At 36.5% G+C, this 21,648-nt stretch overlaps 1 protein-coding gene across 3 annotated transcripts in view; it reads right to left on the bottom strand.

The window, feature by feature from the left end:
* Nucleotides 1-4,998: 4,998 nt before the first annotated feature.
* impact (impact RWD domain protein) overlaps nt 4,999-21,648 on the bottom strand; it is a 29,771-nt gene continuing 13,121 nt past the window's right edge. For 2 of the 3 annotated variants that reach the window (XM_058761095.1, XM_058761096.1), the window contains 4 exons: nt 16,393-16,466; nt 13,672-13,762; nt 9,947-10,081; nt 4,999-5,308 (listed from right to left, as the gene is read on the bottom strand). In XM_058761095.1, coding sequence (XP_058617078.1) covers nt 5,249-5,308; nt 9,947-10,081; nt 13,672-13,762; nt 16,393-16,466 — 360 coding nt within the window. In that variant the 3' untranslated portion in view covers nt 4,999-5,248. The remainder of the gene's footprint in view (nt 5,309-9,946; nt 10,082-13,671; nt 13,763-16,392; nt 16,467-21,648) is intronic. The other variant, XM_058761097.1, reaches the window with a different exon arrangement.

A 21,648-nucleotide genomic window follows, 5' to 3' on the forward strand; every position in this document is an offset into this window, starting at 1 on the left:
GTGGAATTGACATTTTAGTATTTTTCAAGTTCACACAAAACATTTAAATCATTTACTCCCCCTCATGTCATTCAAATCTATTCGTCTTTCTTCAGCCTAACATAAAATATATTTTGAAAAATGCCACAATGTCATTTGTACGCCAAAATTCTTCAAAACATGTTTTGTGTTCTTCAGATTAAAAGGCATTCGTGTGTTCTAAAAGGTCTAGTTTTTGTGTTATGCTAGAATCCTGTGAATAAATACCTATTCAGATTCTTTAGAACTGGCTTTGAATGATGATTGAATTCCAACAGGAATCCTGTTCACATTTTTTAACTAGTGTATTAGTGCTCTTGGTTTCAGAACCATGGACAGCAGCCACAGCCATCCACTCAAGGCAAAGCTCAGGCAGGTTTTCTTTAATGCATTCCTTCCCTAACCCAGTGGCTGTGCCTCAACTGCTTACATTGCATACCATAAATTCAAGCATTTATAGGAAAAAAAAAGAAAATGTTAATGCCTCAGTCAGCTGAGGACATGACGTTAAAGGCATGACAAATAAAAATCCTAATTGCACTTTTAAGTTTTAAATTGCACACCATGTACAGTACGCCTCCTCTTCCTAAAGTCTGTGTTCTAGGTTTAAAAAAACATCTTAATTACACTCGCTGTCAGAGATGTGGTCTTCTTTTCCATTTCGTGAGTCATTTCCCTACTGACACAAAAGACTGACTTTAGCCCTGTGTGCTCTTCCTCAGCTGTGCACCAGAGCAAAACGATAGCACACACTTTGCCCCTGCATTTCACACACGCGTGCATGACATTGATACTGAAATAATGGTGCATCTGTGAAATCCAATTTAGCGGCACTGCATGGTGCAGCTCCTTTAACTTCCATTAGTTCCAGCAGTTGTGCTCTTAAATTCTGTCTAAAACCCTTTTAAATGTGCCATTCTACTTTAATTATGAAGTTCTAATTAACCCCTGGGCTCTTAACCCTGGATTTCCGGTCAAGGCCCCATAGTGATACCAATCACTTCCAAAGAGGGTCAACTTGAGAGGCTGAGGAGCAGTTCTATTAGCATAAGTGTTTTGCTAAAACGTGAAGAAAATGCTATAAAGAGCACAGTGAAACGTCTCATTCCCGGAAGATCTCTATGCCAAACCTGACGCAAGTGTCCAACTGCTTTAAAGACTAAAAGTCAACATGAGAACATTAAAACATAAGACCCTTGTCCAACTTGTATCCTCCAATCCCACACCTTTTTTTATAGCAAGTTGTGGAATTGAAAGGGTTTAAGCCTTCATAGTCTTGTTTCAGGTTGCCACATTTCATGTTGCTAATGAGCAGGGATTTCAAACATTAAAGCATTTGGACTAAAAACATAGAGGCAGGTGCCAGAAGAAGATAACATGGAAAGAGGCTAAGTGCAATCAAGTACTTTGCTGTATTATTTTTGCAGCAGAAGCAGAATTCGCGTATTCCAAAGACCCAGAGCGAGAGCTACAACTCATTTCAACAGGGATCTGCTCTATCACCTTCTAAAGAAGTAGAAGAGACTCTCATGAAACAAGCTTTCGGCTGCACCCTTCTGATGTTTGATCTCCAGAGATGAAGAGGCCTGACCCTTATTTGAACATACAACAACGGCCATCTCCCAATGCCACTTGAGACGATAAAACAACAAGAATTACCATTCTGCTCTGGTCTTCTTGCTCCTCAAGGCCTCAACGGAGGACAGCTAATGTGCTGATTTGATTTCTCCCACGATTAAAATTATTCATTGATACTGTTGTCAGCCAGGATACAAAAGGGAAGGGTTTCTTATCCACCATGCAAATCAGCCACTTTCATGCAATGCTAATGGTTCTCTCTTGGTGTCTATGTTTGGAGGGATATTATCTGGTCAAGTCGAGTTGTGAAGTTCAATATTGCATTTACTCTCACAGTGCACCAGATTTGCATCAAATGGACAATTAGCATGTAAGAGATCTGGCTTAGGCTGCTTAAAACGTACCTAAAAACAAGCATGGTATTTTCTAATGTACTGTAAAGATATTTGTAGTAAAGGTTAGCTTGAAATTTTTCTGACATGGCATTAGTGGTATGTGATAGAGCTGTCCTTTGGGTAAACTCTGCTTGCTGGTAGAAAGAATTGTGGAGACATTGGTTAGTTGGAGCATTGATAAGAAGCCAAACAATCCTTGAGCAAGTTTTGCCCAGTCAAACCAATAATTAGCATGTTGGAGATACGTTTTAGGCTGGCGAAACACAGCACTGTATGTTCAAGTGCACAGTCCAAGTATCTGTACCAAAGAAGAAAACAATTCTTTGGCAGAAATGAATCGTCGCATGTCACAATAAAACGCCAACAACTTTTCAGCCATCAAACTGGCAATTTTCATGTCACATATATTTGGCTTTGACAATTTAAAAAGTGCCAATGCACAGCATGGCATTGACTGATGCATTGTGGAGTTATTAGCACAACTCCTCACCAGATCAGAGTCATGTACACTAACATGATTCTGTGGCCCAAAGTAAAAGAGATCTGCTGGTTATAGTTCAGATGAGATTTGTTTAGACCGTTGGGTGGTCAAATAGACAATTAGCATGTTGGTTTAGTCAATTTAAAGGATCAATGCACAGCATTGTGTTTTCTTTACTGCACAGTTATTTGCAAAGAAGCTTGATTCCTCATGAAAAACTATATTAGCCGAGAGTCATCCTTTGGGGGAACAGTTTTCACTTCTGCTGCCATGATTCTGTAGACCAAATAAAGACGTCCATTACCCAGGGCAAGGATGAGCTGCCAGACTGGCCCTGAGCGAGTTTTGTCCAGTCAAAATCAATGGATAGCTTGTTGGAGATATGGTTTAGGCTTCTGAAACACGGTAGAATTATTTGAACCAAAGATTAGCTTGATTGTTCTGCAGAAATCGATGGCGCAGTTATCCTTGCATATCACAACAAATCGTTTCTACACGAACTGTTTGGACATCTAATTGGCAATTAGCATAGTCACAGATTTATTTGTCACTTTAAAAAGAGCATGATATTGTCTTGAGTAGGAGATATTTCTATGTATATATAGAACAATTCCTCACCAGATGTCATCTACACCAATGTGATACTGTCGCCCGAAATAAGAGAGATCTGTTAGTTACAGTTCAGATTTGTGTTCAGACTAATTGGGGGGGTCAAATAGACAATTAGCATGTTGCTAACTTAACAAGTATCAATGCACAGCATTTCATTTACTTATGTACTGCAAAGTTATTTGCAGAGGAGCTTGATTCCTCGCCAGAAACTATATTAGAGAGTCGTCCTTTTGGGAAACAGTTTTCACATTTGCTGCCATGATTCTGATGACAAAATAAAAGACATCCATTACTCGGGGCAAAAATGGGGTGCCCAACAGTCCCAGAGCAAATTTTGTCCAGTCAAATCAGTGGTTGGCTTGTTGGAGATATGGTTTAGGCTGCCAAAATACAGCATTACAATTCATTTGAAATGAGCTCGACTCTTCTGCAGAATTTGAAGGCGCCGTTATCCTTGCATAAACGAACTGCTTGGACCTTTAATTGGCAATTAGCATAGTAACAGATCTATTTTTGTCACTTTAAAAAGTGTCCATATATAGCACAATTCCTCGCCATCTACACTAATGTGATACTCTGTTGGGTACAGTTGAGATGAGACCCCCGAGCAATGTTTGTTTGAACTGTTAGGTAGTCAAATGGACAATTAGCAAGTTGTTTTAGTCAATTTAATGTCTCAATGCACAGCACCATTATTTGCAGAGAAGCTTGATTCCTTGCCAGAAACTATATTAGCTGAGATTCATCCTTTGGGAAAAGAGTTTGCTGCCATGATTCTGTAGACCAAATAAAAGATTTTTCAGTGCAAAGATGAGGTGCCAAACAGTTTTGCATGCAAGGCAGATTTAGCCTTATACACAGAAAACATGTCACAGCAAAAGACCACCAAAGCATTTAGCAATGCCCCTTGAGTCAAAGCAAGCAATTGAATCTGAAAGGGTAGGTGCTGACAGTCAAAAGATGCGTTAATATTCATTGAAAGGAAATGGAGTGGGAACACAGGGAGAGAGACCGAGAGGCAGGCATGAAAGAATAGTCCAGAGAAAAGGGAATAGATTCATGCATGGAGGGTGAAAGTGAGAAGACTACGACTAGCGCTGCAGACAGGAAAGAGGCCAGAATGTCAAAGACCCAAAGGTATTCAAGGAGGAAGACAGCAATGATATGTGTGAGCACCTTAGAGAAAGAACGGAACCAAGGCGAGACGTCAAAAAGCACTTGAGTACCTTTCTGGATGACTCATTCCCACACAAGAATTCACTGGTCGCGAACCATTCTGAGCTCCACAGGTTGAGCAAAGACTTCAAATCACTCCAGGACGCTAGTATGCAAACCAACTAGTTGCTTTCCGAGACACGCCACCAAACCGTCACGCAATTCCAACTTGGTATTCAGGTGGTTCTCCTGTGACCTAGCATCTGCTTATGAACATCGTGCGCCAAAATGATCAAGTTATTCTCACATGAGCTCATTAAGGACAATTAGCATGCGAGTCATAGCGCTAAAAATTCACCAGGTGGCGGTGGACTTTGGCCCTGCAAAGTTTGAATGGTGAAAATAGCATCCAATATTCAAAAGGTTAAGCCTGAGCGAAAACGCAATATTGGAGAGCAACTCTCCAAGGGACTAAATAATAGAAGTTTGACAATCAGATACGGGAATGACAATCTCGTGCACTTTCAGTGTCTGAAATTTGCCGTAAAAAGTCTCCTTAAACGGACGTTTTGGTATGATGCTCCTTGAAAAGCTCAAATTGCTTTTGTCAGGCTTTATCAAATTACATTATTAGAGCATCGTTAAACCGGAAAAAGGATCAAAAGGTCGCTGATGAATGTCAGGGGTATTTATTACCTGTTTCGCACTCGTTTGTCCTTGTGACTTCAGGCAAGCCTCAAACCCTCATTTGCATATCAATTCGTAATTCATAAAAATCTTTATTCATAAGACAAAGCACTTAGTGTGACATAATGCGTAGCAACAGACCATTAAACTCAATTGCATACAAAAGCATTTTTGGTATGACTTTCCAGTTGTTTAACCCTCATCACGACACCGAATGCTTTTACAAATCACTATTACAGCATTTTCAGTTTATTTTATTTGTCAGCATTCGTAGTCGCCAGTCTGTCTTCATTTCAGGTCTCATCTGTTCCAGGAAGGGTTTTCATTTTGCCTTCTTGCCCTTAGGTCTTTTGTTCTTGCCTCCAGCTTTGGAAGTTTCCTCCTGAAAGGGAAGAATAAAAAGAAAACATAAGAGACAAGTGATAAGACTGGTGAAAAGGAAAGCTGAAATGAAGAACTTCCTGCTGGAAGAAAGAGAAATCTATAATAATGTCAAAAACATCTGTTCAGTCTTAAAATAATTACAGTATGATACATTTAATTAGAACAGTGCTGGCAATAACCGCCTGAAATCTGCACTCGCAGATGAATGTTCAAAATTTGAGACAAAAACCCAGATCAAGGGGGAAAAGAAGTATGAATGATTTACTCACCCTCAAGCCATCCTAGGTGTACTTTATTCTTTCAGATGAATACAATCAGAGATGTATTAAAACATGTCCAAGCTTTATAATGGCTGTGAATGGGGGCAGAGATTCTGAAGCCCAAAAAAGTGCATCCATCCATCATAAATATTACTCCACATGGCTTAGGGGGGGTTAATGAAGGCCTTCTGAAATGGATCGCTCCAAAGCTGCGTGGAGCACTTTTTATGATGGATGGACGCATTTTTTTGGTCTTTAAAATCTCAATGGCCATTCACTGCCATTATAAAGCTTGGAAGAGCCAGGACGTTTTTTAATATAACTGATTGTATTTGTCTGAAGTCATATACACCTAGGAAGCCTTGAGGGTGAGTAAATCATGGGCTAATTTTCATTTTTGGGTGAACTATCCCTTTAAGCCTTTGTTGAGCTACATTACAACGCGGAACAATATTTTTGCAATATTTTATTTTTGGTACCCTCTTCTTTATTAGTAAATTATCTGATATTTATTTATCTTGCCATATGGGCATGTGGATATCAAGTATCTGTGAGATTAGTTCTCATTGTTTTCGAAGCGAGTGTTTGATGAATGTGAAGCCAAGGTCTATTTGATTAAATAATATATAAATATAATGAAAAAATAATGATATAATCAAACATTAATTTTATGAATTTACTTGATTAAACTGAAGGGTCTGACGTTAAAACACGAGTGTGTTTCGGGTTAAGGGAAAAAATACCTTCATAGAAGTAAAGCCGTCCATGAAAAAAAAAAACAATATGCACTCCTTCATAGTCTTGTGAACAATTGCCTGTGAGCATTCAAAGTGTACATTTGAGAACTGGAATTGAAACCCAATTTTTGCGTTGCGAGGACCATGCCTTAGCAATCAGGCTACAGGAAGACTTTGAGTTAGAACTTTTATTGAATGCTACATACTGTATTTCCCTGATGCAATATAAAGCAACTGTGCCATAAATAATGTCACTGTCATTTTACCAGTAGAGTAGAAGGCTTGTTAAAATTCCTCTAACTGTTTTTATTATTTAGACTGCGTCTCTAGGGACCCGATGGTGTCCAAATGAGTGTTTGGGTAGGAGTCTGGTTTTATTATTCCACACGTGACGTCCTCGCGCCCCGGCTACTCTGTGCGGTGGTGGTCGTTATTATGCATTGTATGTTAATTACTCTTGAGCCGCAGTGGACAGAATGCGAACAATGAGTCAGCCGGCTCAAACTGCGAAGATAACACAACATTCATCTTCACCCTGAAAGAACAGCGTGATGCATCTGAGCCTGAGACATGCTCGGTGTCAGGAAATCTATACAAGCTGATGGCTCCAATCAGACGGCTAAAACTACAAATTCATCACGCACTTCATGAAGAATCACGAGGATGCATAACCGAGTTCTTCTCGAAGCCAATATGTGAACATAAAGAACTACGATATGCATGCAATGCTAAATGGGCTGTAAATTATGGCAGTGAGAAGGACTCTCGAGTTTCTAAATGAGTTTCAATATGGTTAGCATTGCATGGATCATTTCTCTCTTAAGCAGAGGTTTGACTCTGAATTCACTCAAGCGTTATTGTTCTAAAGTGGCATAACAAAATAAAACAGTAATTAACAAAATGCTCAAATTACAGTAATTCGTTTTTTTTACGAAAGACCCACTAGTCTTTAACAGGCAGGTTGCTGTAACGGTCTCTTTAGTGGTGCGAGATATTCAAGTAACAACTTAATATTTATATGTATTAATCTATTGTTTATGTAACTAAATATTAATTAACAAGGAATATATAAACACATCATTTGTTAATATACATAACATCTATACATTTCATATACATTTAGCTTACAATTATATTATAATTTGTTGCAATTATATATAAACAGTTATATATATATATATATATATATATATATTGTATATTTAAGTAATTATACAAACTTGTTAATATATACTTATTTATATATATATATATATATATATATATATATATATATATATATGTATATATATACACACACACACACACACACTTTATTGCTGTATTATATATTTTAATTCACATTTATTTAGATATTTATATGTATTAATTTATTACTTATATAAATAAATACTAATTAAGTTATATAGGCATATAGTAATTATAATTTAAATATAATATAATTGTATTGAAATAAATGTACAAATAAAAGCATTGTGTCCACAGCTAATGCTTTCAAGCAGAGGTTTGGCTCTATGTTCACGTAATGTGTGATATTTCTGGAGTGGCATAACAAAATCAAATTGTAATTAGCGAAATGCCCAAATTACAGTAATTACGACCTTTACAAAAGACCCACTAGTCTTTAATAGGCAGGTTTGCGTTATGGTCTCTTTAGTGGTGCAAGATATTCAAGTAAACAACTTTTGGGGCCGCAGAGTCGGGAAACAGACTCATTCGGTCCATTATCAAAGGAATTACAGAAAACCTTGGCTTAAAATAGAAGCGGAAGAAGAAAAGTGCACTGCGGAGCTGCTTTTAACGCCAATCACCGTTACGGCATGCGGCGCGACGGATACCAATTTCAAAACACGTCACGAACTATGATCTGAGGGCCTGAGCTCGCGCTCCTGAATCGTGACAGCTCAGTCCCCGAGAAAGCAGACGATGCTGCTGTGATGAAAAACACATGCTGCTTTAATTGACTCGAGCTTTCTGTAATGAATTCTAGCAAAATCTTAAACAATCATATCACACATGCGTGTAATTGCACGTCTGCGATATGACGACGCGCCCCTATTATCCGAGTAACCATAGCAGCCCTGCAGCTGTGCTCGAGGCCTCATTTGCACAGAAATGAAAGAAACAACAAACAAATGAATCCTCGGAAGAAGTCAGGCGCATGCCGGCAAATCTCCTCACAACTTGTTTTAGTGTGACCTTATCACTGTGATTGTGGGATGAGTAAGTGGCGGACACTCGAGAGGAGAGCTTCTCTCCATACGGATTCACAGACGCCAACAAAAAATGGAACGGTGAACATTTAGTACTCGACAACGGCAGCGAGACGAAGCTCAGAAACAACAAAACAAATGCGTCGACAGGAGACTCGTGGCAGAACTCTTTCCATTTAATAAAAAGATATTACAAGAACCCAATGACTTTCACGATGCTTGGGTTTTTGAATGTCTGCATTATTCTGCTGATGTGGATTAAATTGATTTTAATTAACATTTGTCTATTAATTAGTTATTTTAATTAATATCAGTTTATTAATATTTTAATTAACATTCAGATGTATTAATCTGTTGTACATATATAAATAAATATTAATTAACAAATATATATATATATATAAAATTTGTTTACATATAATTTTTATATAATATTTTACATATATTTAGCTTTAATTCCATGCTTAAGCAAATATTAAAATACACAAACATAAGCATTCTATTAACAACACTTTATTTTAATTAATACTTATTATATATTTCTTAATGTTTAATCAGTAATTATTTGGATTAATTATAAATATTATGTGAATATTATTAAAGTTTTATATATATATATATATATATATATATATATATATTTATTTATATTAGTGCTGTCAAACGATTAATCGCATCCAAAATAAAAGATTTTGTGTACATAATATATGTGTGTATACTGTGTATATTTATTATGTATATATAAATACAAACACATGCATGTATATATTTATGAAAAATATATGCTATGTTTATATGTTAAATATATTCATATGTAATATAAAATATAAGAATATAAATATATACATGTAAATATTAAAAAATATATTTAGAGTATGTGTGTGTATTTATATATACATAATATATGTATGTATTCTGTATATTTATTATGTAAACAAAAACTTTTATTTTGGATGCAATTAATCGCGATTAATCGCTTGACAGCACTAATTAATACATACATACATATATACACACACACACACACACACACACACACACACACATATATATATATAAATGTGTGTGTGTGTGTGTGTGTATAAATGGATGGAGATTTAAATTATATATTTAAATAAATACACAAATCTAAGCATTCTGTCCACATCAGCAACATTAATAATTTGTTATTTGAAGTAATATTTATTTTACATAAATATACATTTTTGTGGACTTAATATTTATGTATACTACAGATATAATATTTAGATACAGGTAATACATATAAAAATATACAAAAAGCTATAATTAAATAAATATAAGCATTACATCAGCAGAAGAAATGCAGAAATTTGACAAGCATGATGAAATACACAGGACACAAGTCTTTAAACCGTATTATTCATAAGCAGTCTTGGGAAAACAGCATGTTTGTTCTTATTCTTACTGAAGTGTCGGTGTAACCCTCCTGAATGAGGATGTTCCTGGCGCAGTTGTTGATGTGTTTGAAGCGGTCGGGGCCCAGCAGGATCCCGCCGTACCACCGAGAGACCACCACCAGCACGTTACGCACGTCCAGGATCTGCGCAGAAGCCAAAGAAAACACATTTAACATTTCTGAGGCAAACTCTGACTGCTGTTTGCCGCAGGATTATAATGTTGACGGCGTGCTGCTCACACAGCACAACATTTCTCATCGGAATATAAACCAACAGTCTTTGGCACAAGTCGTTAGCTAGGAAACCTGTTGCATGTAAGCAAATGCACAACTTGATGCAAAACATGCATTAGCTGAAAGAAGTGCTTTTTATGAACTCATTTAAACAGTAAAACATTCGATGACGTAAATGTTTCCGCACAGCCTGTCAGTCCCTGTTTGGGAAAGGAGTGGCTTCAAAGGCGCAGAAGAGACTAAATATGCTCTTTGTGAAGAATGACAGCTCTCAAGTGTCTTTACAGTCCTGGCTTGTTGTGTTTTTTCCCGCAGCGCGGCGGGGATGAAGCCGGAGGGGAGGGAAATCTCAGCCATCTGCACGCGCCACCTCTATTAATAGTCGTTTCTCTTTCAAAACATGCCGTCAGATTCGCAAAACAAGAAATAGTGGGACAAACTCCAATCGGCTAAATGAGCTCACGTGAGCAGCAGTTAGTGTTGGCTGGTGTATTTTCATTCATGCAGAAAGAGGTCAACAAATTCTAGTTTCTTACAGCTTTTTTTCCCAATCAAATCCTTCCATAGCCAGCAGTTACAAATTATGAACACATATCAATCAATCCATGTGTGTGAAAAAGTATGTAAAAGTAAAAGACAAATGCAATCAGATACAACAATGTCTCAAATATTTATTACAGTATATACTGATAAATTGAACATGGTATGAGATGATTGGATGCTTTCAGCTGATTTCTGACTGCAGCTATTTCAAATCTAGTGAATTAAGCTACAAACTTCGATCGTAATGCACAGTGTTTCCATCTAACGTGTATTTTGAGCAGCAGCTCGTCATATTAATGGAGTGTTTCACTAGTTGGCAGTAAACGGCTCACCGCATCTCAATATGTTCATAGATTTGTGTTGGATGTTATCTTTGGAATGGAAAAATAATACTTTATTTGTAAACATCATACTTTTTTCTCTTATTTCAGTTAATGTCATAAAACTAGCGAGCTAAGCCAGCAGTGGTACTGACAGCGTTGTGTAAACAACATGAAACATGAGTCCTTTACGCTGGAACCACTCCGACTGATTCAAACTCATGCCTTCGATCAAAAAAAAAAACAGATCAAAATAGCCATTCATTTTTTAATTTTGATATCGCTTGTTATGATTTTAAACAGCACGTAATGATGGGTGAAACAAAAATTAAATTCTGAATCAATTTACCCATTGCGTCGCAAAATGATTCACTGTTTCGAAGCGCTCCAATCGGATCGTGTATGAAGAATCGCTTGGTTCAGGTCGGGACTTCAAAGCGTGTATCGCGAATCATTTGATTTAAAGTAGATCGGACTTTGTGTATCGTGAATCATTTGGTTCAGATCAGGACTTCGAAGCAGGTTCGTGAATCATTTTGCGAATTGAATGAACATTTAGATAAATTAACCTATTAATGTAACTAAAGTATTATTATACACTGAACAAAATTATAAACGCAACACTTTTGTTTTTGCCCCCATTTTTCATGAGCTGAACTCCATGTACACAAAAGGCCTATTTCTCTCAAATATTGTTCACAAATCTGTCTAAATCTGTGTTAGTGAGCACTTCTCCTTTGCCGAGATACTCCAGCCACCTCACAGGTGTGGCATATCAGGATGCTGATTAGACGGCATGATTATTGCACAGGTGTGCCTTAGGCTGGCCACAATAAAAGGCCACTCTAAAATGTGCAGTTTTATCACACAGCACAATGCCACAGATGTCGCAAGTTTTGAGGGAGTGTGCAATTGGCATGCTGACTGCAGGAATGTCCACCAGAGCTGTTGTCCGTGAATTGAATGTTCATTTCTCTACCATAAGCCGTCTCCAAAGGCTTTTCAGAGAATTTGGCAGTATATCCGACCGGCCTCACAACCGCAGACCACGTGTATACACGTACACACACATAAAATTGATACAGAATTAAATTGTACATCAAAAGAAACATACAAATGTAAGCATTTTGTCCATATCAGCATATAACAAAAATATTGAGTTTTCACATTCACTCAGATAATGTTTTGTTTCTGGAATAACTGAACAGTGTAGCAAACCTGGAAAGGAGGCGTTCATCATCTCAAGACGATTCATAGATCATGATAGTCTTTTAACCCAACAAACTAAATCACGCTTGAGAGAAGATCATTTGAAAAACAACATCACAGATGCTCCGTTTCCTGATAAATTTAACGAATGTCGCAGCAGACCGTGGGCTTATTTCCCGTCGAGGTTATTGACAGAAATGCTGTATGGGTTTTTGGTCGGGTCTAAATGAAAGTGGGTAGAGATTACAGTGTCATGTCGTATTTCACACCGGAGGGTCTTGACGCCGGCGCTCCGAGGCCTTTTAATCAGAAAACAGGAGATAAGCGCGAAGATTATGGATGAATGACACATCGGCGTGCAATTATCTGACACTGCAAGAAAGGAATTGGGATCAGGACAGGAGGAGGGATGATAATCCCAGCAGCATATCAACGAGATGCCTGAAATGTGCTATTGACGTTTGACACATGCACAGCTTGATGCCTTTTGCTTTTCTGTCAATAAAATCATTTACAAAAAAGCCCTAAATATCAGAAATGTCAAGCTATTAATTCTTTTAATCTGATTAATTGCACATCAGTTTGAGCTGAGAAATCCCAAAAGATCATTTAAAGTCATTATCGTGTTAGATAGAGCACTAAATTGACATTACAAAAATGCAGATTTAGAAATAAACATTTTACTTCAGTATTGCACAAATAATGATAATAAATGGGTGGTAAATGATTTTAAATAATGAAATGGTACTCTAAATATGAAACCAAAACCGCTAGTCACTGTCTTAAGTGAGTCATTGAATCATTCATGCAACCGATTCATTCAAATGGCTGCTTTATTCCAAAACTAAGCAAGAATCTGTCTTTATGAATGAATCATTAAATCATTGATTCACTCATGGATTCATTCATTCACTGCTGTCTTGTTCAGAGATGCACAACAGTTCTGCCATGGCTTTGATTGGAACAATTTCATTTGCGAAATTGAGCAAAAAGACGACATTGTCCAAAATTTAACACAATATCAACCTGCAATTGATACTTTAAATAGCTATTTCTATTTATTTTAACTTATTAAAATTAGTTTTGCTGGTATAAATTAATGTATTTAGTTGATTCAGTGATGCTAAACAATATATTTGGTTTAAATAACTAATGCACAAATTAATGCATAAAAACGAAACAATCAAACTATATATATTTATTATTATTATTATTATTTTTTTTTTCAAACCCAACCTCGACAGTCCATGTTACGATTTGCTTTTAAGAACAGCATGAACTCTCATAAATTATGACAAAATGTACCCAGCAGACAGAATATATACACACTCAAAAACCTATGATCCAAATACAAGAAAATCACCATATCATGAATAGCATCCACTAGCCAATATTTCAGATGATCACCTGACTCAAACACACATTTACCTGCAGAAGATGGAGCAGTCGGCCCCCCGCTGCGGTTTCTCCGTCGTCCTCGCAGTCCTGCAGGAACGAGTTTTTATCCTCACAGTAGATCCTGGTGAAAACAGGAAGGCATTGTTAAGTAAACGTAAAAAAATCAAATCACGGCTCTTTGCCCAGCGGACCCTCAGGGGCCACTTTTACAAATACTGCCCATCACGACGGCAGCGACTTGCGCTCGCATTACGCCGCGTCTGGGGTTTTGTAGTCGTGGGTGTATTTCAGAGCAAAATTGGACGAGGATTTGGATGCGGCGTAATATCAGGCACAGGGAGGAGTGTGGGAAATCAGGACCCCCCGCTGAGGGTTTTTCGGTGTTGAGCGCACGAGGTCCATCATTTGGGGAATAGTTGTTGGGAATGAAAGGCAGCAGCAGATGAGCACAGTGTTGACAGTCACTTCGCTAACAGCCAAGAGATGCGGCGCTGCCCAGAGAGACCTTTCAGCACATATGGCTCCTCGTGTGTGTCAGAGACGGGAGTTTGAACGCCTTCTTTGGGTATCTGCTGTGAACAAAGTGGCTAAATCACAAAGTGCACTGTTCAAAGTTTTGACAAAACAACAAGACCTCACCAGGTCAGAAAAAGATTGTTAATGGTTTCTAAGGTCGTCTAAGTGGTTTTGACATTGGATTCATCATTAACACAAATAATGTGAGACGAGTTACATGCTAACGTTAAACAAGATTAGGAGTTTGTTTAAAAAAAATAGCATGCGGTTTTGATTGTATATTACCTGTTAAAAGTCTGGAATAATCACATTTTTTCATGTTTTTGAACGAAGTCTCTCCTGCTCACCAAGGCTGCATTCATTTGATCAAAAATACAGTAAAAATGATATTATTGTGAAATATTTTTACAATTAAAAATAGCTGTTTTCTATGTGAATCTATGTTCAAATGTAATTTATTTCTGTGACGCAGCGCTGAATTTTCAGCATCATTACCGCAGTCATCAGTGTCACACGATCCTTCAGAAGTCACTCTTTTTGAGGAAACTGTGATACATTTTATATTTCAGGATTATTTGATGAACAGAAAGTTCAAAAGAACACAATTTATTTGAAATAGATATCTTTTGTAACATTATACATGTCTTTACCGTCGCTTTTAATCAGTTTAGTGCAAAAATAAAATAAAAATCATGCTTCGCCCAAACTTCTGAATGGTTTTAGATCTCAAAAATATTCAGCTGTTTTCAACACTGATATTAATCAGAAATGTTTCTTGAGCAGCAAATCAGCATATTAGAATGATTTCTGAAGGATCATGTGACATTCAGCTTTGATCACAGAAATCAATTACATTTCATATTTCACATTTTTACTGTATTTTCATTAAATAAATGCAGAGACCTCAAAAATATTTATTTATTTATTTGAAATGTTCCAAACTTTTAACAGACAGCGTACTTTACCGATTCTGCCGCAAGGCATTAATAAAGAACAGTCCACGGTAATTATCGACAGCAATCAATAAGTAATCATAACTGATCTATTAAATTCTAATGAAAACACCAGCTTTCTTTTGAGGTTTTGTGTGGCTGTGCGGGTTGTGCTCAGCTCTCCTCGTACACCAGGGGCTTCAGGAACATGCTGAATGTCAATATCACCTGCAGTTTAATCTCTGCTACTCCACCCCTACTGGATGTCACCGATCATGTCCTGAAGAAACCCTGCTGCTGCGCTCACGTAAACACACACACACATACACACACACACACACATCATGCACCGACGTTACAGTCTTCATGTTAATGCATAAACCTAAATGCATGAATAATTGAAATACTGGCTGAAATCTAATAACATACTGAGAAAAAACTTAGAAATTGCTGAATGCAGAACAGGGTCATTATACATTTACATTTACATTTATGCATTTAGCAGACGCTTTTATCCAAAGCGACTTACATTGCATTCAAGTTACAGTTTTTACATTTTATCAGCTCTTGTCAACTTTTTTATTACTTAAATATATAAAATATGTAACTGGAATAAAATCAAATATATATATATATATATATATATATATATATATATATATATATTATTTTATTTCAGCTGGTTGCAAAGGCAGCATTTCTTATTTTAATTTAGTTGAAGAACTAAAATAAACAAAGTAAAATAATTAAGAAAAACAATATAACATTTAAAAACAAAACAGTTAAAACTTTAGCTAAAATTAAAATAAAAGTAGAAAATAAAACCTCATTCAAAATATTAACAAAATTGATAATATCTGTAAAACTGAACTGTTGAATTTATCTTTTTTTTAAGGATGTTTTTAGTGTTTTAAGGATGATTTACGTGATAAAAACATCTCAAAATCCTATAAGATACATTTACTTATAAGATATATTAATTTTCAGAGAATGTATGATTTTTTTCTTCTTGTTTTAAATGTAAACCTCAAACAATTTAGTAAAAGGTACACTTTAATACCTTTTCTATCAGTATGCAAATACTACAATGAGCATTTACTAACGCAACTCAAAGGGAGATTGCTTTCATTTAAATATCTTAAAAAGTAGCTGGAAAAACGACGCATGAACTACAAAATGTACATCTATGGTAATGTACAAATGACTGAATGGAGGCTGTAAATTTGTGAAAAGAAAAAATAAATAAATATTACTGTTTGCCTAACAATTGCAAATCTTCATAATGAATTAAAAACAGAAATACCTGTATGCATAGATATTGTGAGTAGCACTTGCGATCTTCTTGTTTTCATATAAATGATTCAGAACCCTTTGAACCTGCAAGTAAATAAATAAATAAATATAAACAAAACATGCCCACAATATGGAAACCTATGTGCATACCAAACCAGATACTGTTCCAACATACCTGCGTCAGAATATAAAAATATACAAATAACCAAAACTGCTGGAAAGAGGCTGCAAGCAACAGAACATTTCACAGTGATGCAACACGACTGCCAACACATGAACACGCACACATTCACCAGCACAGGCTTATTTCTCAGTCCCTGCTTGTCTTTAAAGGACTGCAGGCTGGTTTAAAAATCATCTGGAGAACGTATGTGTTAGATGGCTGTGCGCATAACATATTGACGCTAATAAAACACTGTTTGAAAGGACACGAGCAGACTTGAAGCGCAACTTATTATTACTGCGACGCCGACCAATTCCTGCCACAACAGGTTCGGCCGTAAACAACTCGTGGCTGAATCTGAGCATATGGTACGACTATGAAATATTTATTTAACAACCTAGAATTATATATACATACAAGTCTGCTTGAAGCAAGATAAATAATGCATTTATTCAAATATGGGCGCAGTTGAAAGCATATCAATTGAAATAGTTAACGCAAAAATTGCAATCAGTCGACGAATGTGCGAGACTTTAGAGGAAAAGTTGTTAACTTATTATTTAAATATTTTTTTTTATATATATCCTACAAGCAAAAAGCTGAAAAAAAAAAAACTTTTATTATGAGAAATTACTACTTTAGTTTTTCTCCTTAAAAATTTTGTGTTTAATTTAATGCGCAACTTATTTTTACTGTGAAATTTACTAGCAATCTATGAGTGAAACTCTTTTCTACACCAGTAGATGGCATTTGTACTCGACTACTTGATATCCAGCACTATAATTGGTTGGCAATTTGGCTTCTTATTATTTTAGCCTTGTGCCGAGAGGCCCTGCCCACAGTGAAATCTGATTGGTCCAAAATCAAGCTACTCAGTATATTATAAACATAGAAGAAAAAACATTGATTGCAGAAAATGGGAAACATCAATTTCACATCAACATCAAAACTGGATGCTATTTGGAGACATTTTATTTATAATTTTATGCCATATCAAAGGCTAAATTCACGACAAACGCAAGACTTACATTTATATGTCTTAATAGCAATACTTCAATACTCTCCTGGAAAATATTTGACGTTTTAGAAAACATGAATTTGAAAGATTGCATTTCATTATTTTTGCATTTTTTAAAATGTGTTTGTTTGTAAACATACCATCGTTAAATTATTTTATACAATTCATGTTTGCTAAAAAGTCTTTTGAAATAGTCTATTAATGTGCTTTCTGCTTAAAACCATTTCCTAGTATAATTTAAAGCAGGGCACTCTAATAAAATGTTTTAAAGCCAAGGAAGAGACTTATACCATAAAAGCAAATCTTCTCCTTTCATTAAATATACATGGGTAACTCTTGTGTGACCAATTGTACATCTCCGTCTGGGGAAGCATCGATTACAATGTGCATTTTTAGTTTTATACGCAAACATTTCTGCTCTGATTGCCTGATTTTGGCCATCCAGCGTGAATATTGCTGGGTGTTATTAAGCCAAATCTGGGCTTTGTTTTACAAAATGCTCCCTGATCTAACACTACACCCAACCGTGTGTTCAACAGAGAAAGAGAATTACATTTAATTCACCATGAACACCGTATGTCAACAACTTTCGCCAGCTTACGAAAGAATCGACATATCCCTGATGCAATGCACGGAAAAACGCACTCACACAACGTTCACAGCGGCTTTGGGTTTTCATGGATTTACAGGCAATATTTGGCTTTGCTAAAATAGCCAGCTGGGCGAGAGCGACCAGATATTGAGTTTAAATCTGTTTTGTACACAACACCAAGGACTTCAAATATTGCCGTAAGACCCTTGGGAAGGACTCTGCCAGTGGTTTCTGTCCATCAAAATGGGTTTCAGCCTATTTGCGCTGAGTGTCCCTCCATTATTTACCAAGAAAGAGAGGCAAAAATAGGTCCAGAGTGCTTTCTCGTACTGCAGAGTTGGACCTTATTGAAGCCAAAGGACGGCAGACAAATGTGACCGTCTTTTTGACTGCTATTTCATTCACGAGTCGAGAAAAACAGCAAGCTCAGTGCTAATGAATATGTACGGCAGCGCTCTCCCCTAAAGAAAGAGTCGTCACGAATTGGAGCCCCTATCAGTGCGATTCATCTGTTTTCTCTCCGGCTAATACTCTCGTCGTGAACACCTGTGTCGGGCTGAGGCTAATGAGATATCTTTTGAATGCTGTGTGCAAATGTTGCCTTTTTATCAGTGCTGATCTAAAGCAAATAGCAGGAAACACAAAGCAACGTCCTCTAAAACGTAAAAACCCCGTTGATATTTCCTCGGAGGCTGCTTTGGGTTTTGTGTATTGTGAAAACGTCTTTGTGTGGAACAGAAATCTAATTAAATGTTTTGAGAGCTATAGCTTGTGAAGATGCTGAACACAAACAGGTGCGTGTTCCCGCCAGAGTCTGGCGTCTTGGGTTCATAGACAAACTCATTTACAAACTTCTGTCAACACTAACCTTTTATGAAAATTAGAGCATGGCCAAACTTTGAAGTTCCTGCTGATAACACAATATCAAAGATCAAAAAGCATCAAAATGGCCTCTGAAATCCCAATAGAACTACAAAGTGACTAAGAGATATGCCTGCGAATGCTTTTTTCCCCTCTTTCTCGTGGCCTTGTTTGTATGGAACAATTCGAAGAGAGCGTCTAATGCACTCAGACAGACCCTCTCAGCTGTTCGGCTGAACTAAACATATCCATTGATTTTATATCAAGCTTGTCTAGCTAATTTCGGACTGATAAGGTTGTTCAGTCCGCTTCAGGGCGTCTGTATAGCACTGCAGGTGCAATGCGCCATAACATTTTTGATTGTCAACCAAGAATCCATATGGCTTATTTATCACAAACTAGACTTTGACATGTTTTCTCATGTGAAGAGAGGGATCTTCTGGTCTCTAGATTTAGTTTAGGTTGTCCATGAGGTGAAAATTGTAACGCTGATTACTTAAAAATAAAATAGTTCACCCATAAAGTAGAGCTGAGATGATTAGTCGACATCAGTGACAACATCGACGACAAAAAAATTGTTGACAAATACTTTTGTTGAGTAGTCGTTTGATCTCATATATCCCAATGTAAGGGTCTGCAATAATGTGGTTAGACCCTCCTGGATGCAATTCAAGAGAAGACACAGCGTTTGGATGAATATGTAAATATATGCTGCACGCTTTCCTCTCAATAACGAAATAAACACAACAAAAACTGACAGCGGTGAGAAAGCAGCAGTTAAGAAAGCATCTGATTACTGCGATGTGGATGTTTGCACGAGCTCTGCAGTTCGGTACTCCAGTAAAGTGCAGTCACGTTACGTTTATTTACGTAGCCTTAAATCAAGCAGCTTTACAGTATTAAACATGAAAAACCTCATTAAATGGTGAATGAGAGTTTCTCTGTCATCTCATTTTGTGCACCAAAAATATGTATTTGTATAAATTAATCGTAATTACATATGATTTTCAAAAGCTGAAGTGATTACCTTTATTTATTTGTTAGAACTCAATATTTTGACTAATTGCAAAAGCTGAATAATTAAAGCCTACTGATTAATCAGTGAAATAATCAATTAATCATTCTAATAATCATTAGATTGATCGATTATCAAAATAATCATTTGTTGCAGCCCTACAGATTTTAAAACTCTAGGCTTCATGTACTTAATAATAGTTAGAGAGGAAAAACTGGGCATCATAAATGACTGAGGATCACACACTATCAGACTTTAATTTGTTCGCAACACAACAAACTCATGCAGAAACATATGACAAATTAAAACAAAGGTGTTTCAAAATCGGCTCAAAATATCAAACATGTTTGAGGAACTGGACTGGATAGAATCAGAGTCTCAAAGTTTCTGCTCATCATACACCATGCAATTTTCTATTATATCTGTAAACGCAAATCTACAGACTGGCTCTGACTTTCGTCAGCTAGCACTGACTTGTCCAGACTGTAAATTGGTGCAAAAGTTGTGTAGTGCATTCTAGATTTCAGTAAAGTTACAGCACAGATGAAGCTAATTTTAAAGCTAGCCACATGAATAAAAACATCCATTTCGGAGCCCTGAGAGGCAAAGATAATGGAAAAAGCTAATCAGAAAAAGACAAAGAGGAAATAAAAAAAAAAATTAAGAAAAGAAATGATAAGAGAAAAAAAATTATATTAATGCACTGCCATCAGAATGGATTATAAAGAGTAAACACATCTACAGCAGATGACGTTAATCAAGCACTCGGCCTGTCTGAAACATCATCTACCATCTAATTTCACCAGAGAACTGTAATTTAATTCCTCACTTGTCTGGGGGATTTCAGACGAGTTTTTATAAAGCTCCTCATTTGCATTAGCTGTATTATACTGAAAATCATCTCAGGTTCGTAACAGCAAATGCTTTAAACACACCTGCGCATAAAGATGCAGCATTAAAGAAAAGAACAAGATTCAGCGCTCACCACACTTACAATGTGAACAAAATACGGTGTGACAGATTAACTTGATATTGAGACATAATTACGCCTCATGCCACTCATTCAGCAAAAAGATTTTACATGTTTTACAAGGTACATGTTTCAACTAATTTTTCAACAAAAAACAATTGTTGTTTTGTGATCTAAATGCTCAAATGGAGTAAGCAGAAAAGTTTGAATATTCATAAAAAATATCTTGACTAGGCCAGCTAAGCAGCACTGAGGGATTGATCAGGAAACTTTTTAATGCAAAAAGCACCTTTAAAAAGCAACATGCAAAAAACACCCAGAACACCCTAGCAACATGCAAAAAACAACACCCTAGTAACTGTACAGCAACTTATTAAAAAAGATCCAGAACATCCTTGCAACTGCATAGCAACATGTAAAAAAAACAACACCCCAGTAGCTGCATAGCAACTTACTAAAAAACACCCTAAACAACCTAGCAACTGCATAGCAATACGTAAAAAACACCCCAGTAACTGCATAGCAACATATAAAAGCAATACCCTAGTATAACTGCATAGTAACTTACTAAAAAACACCCAGAACACCCTAGTAACTGCACAGCAACATGTAAAAACAACACCCAGTAACTGCACAGCAACATGTAA

The sequence above is a fragment of the Onychostoma macrolepis genome, chromosome 22 (assembly GCF_012432095.1).
Source record: "Onychostoma macrolepis isolate SWU-2019 chromosome 22, ASM1243209v1, whole genome shotgun sequence".
NCBI lineage: Eukaryota > Metazoa > Chordata > Actinopteri > Cypriniformes > Cyprinidae > Onychostoma > Onychostoma macrolepis.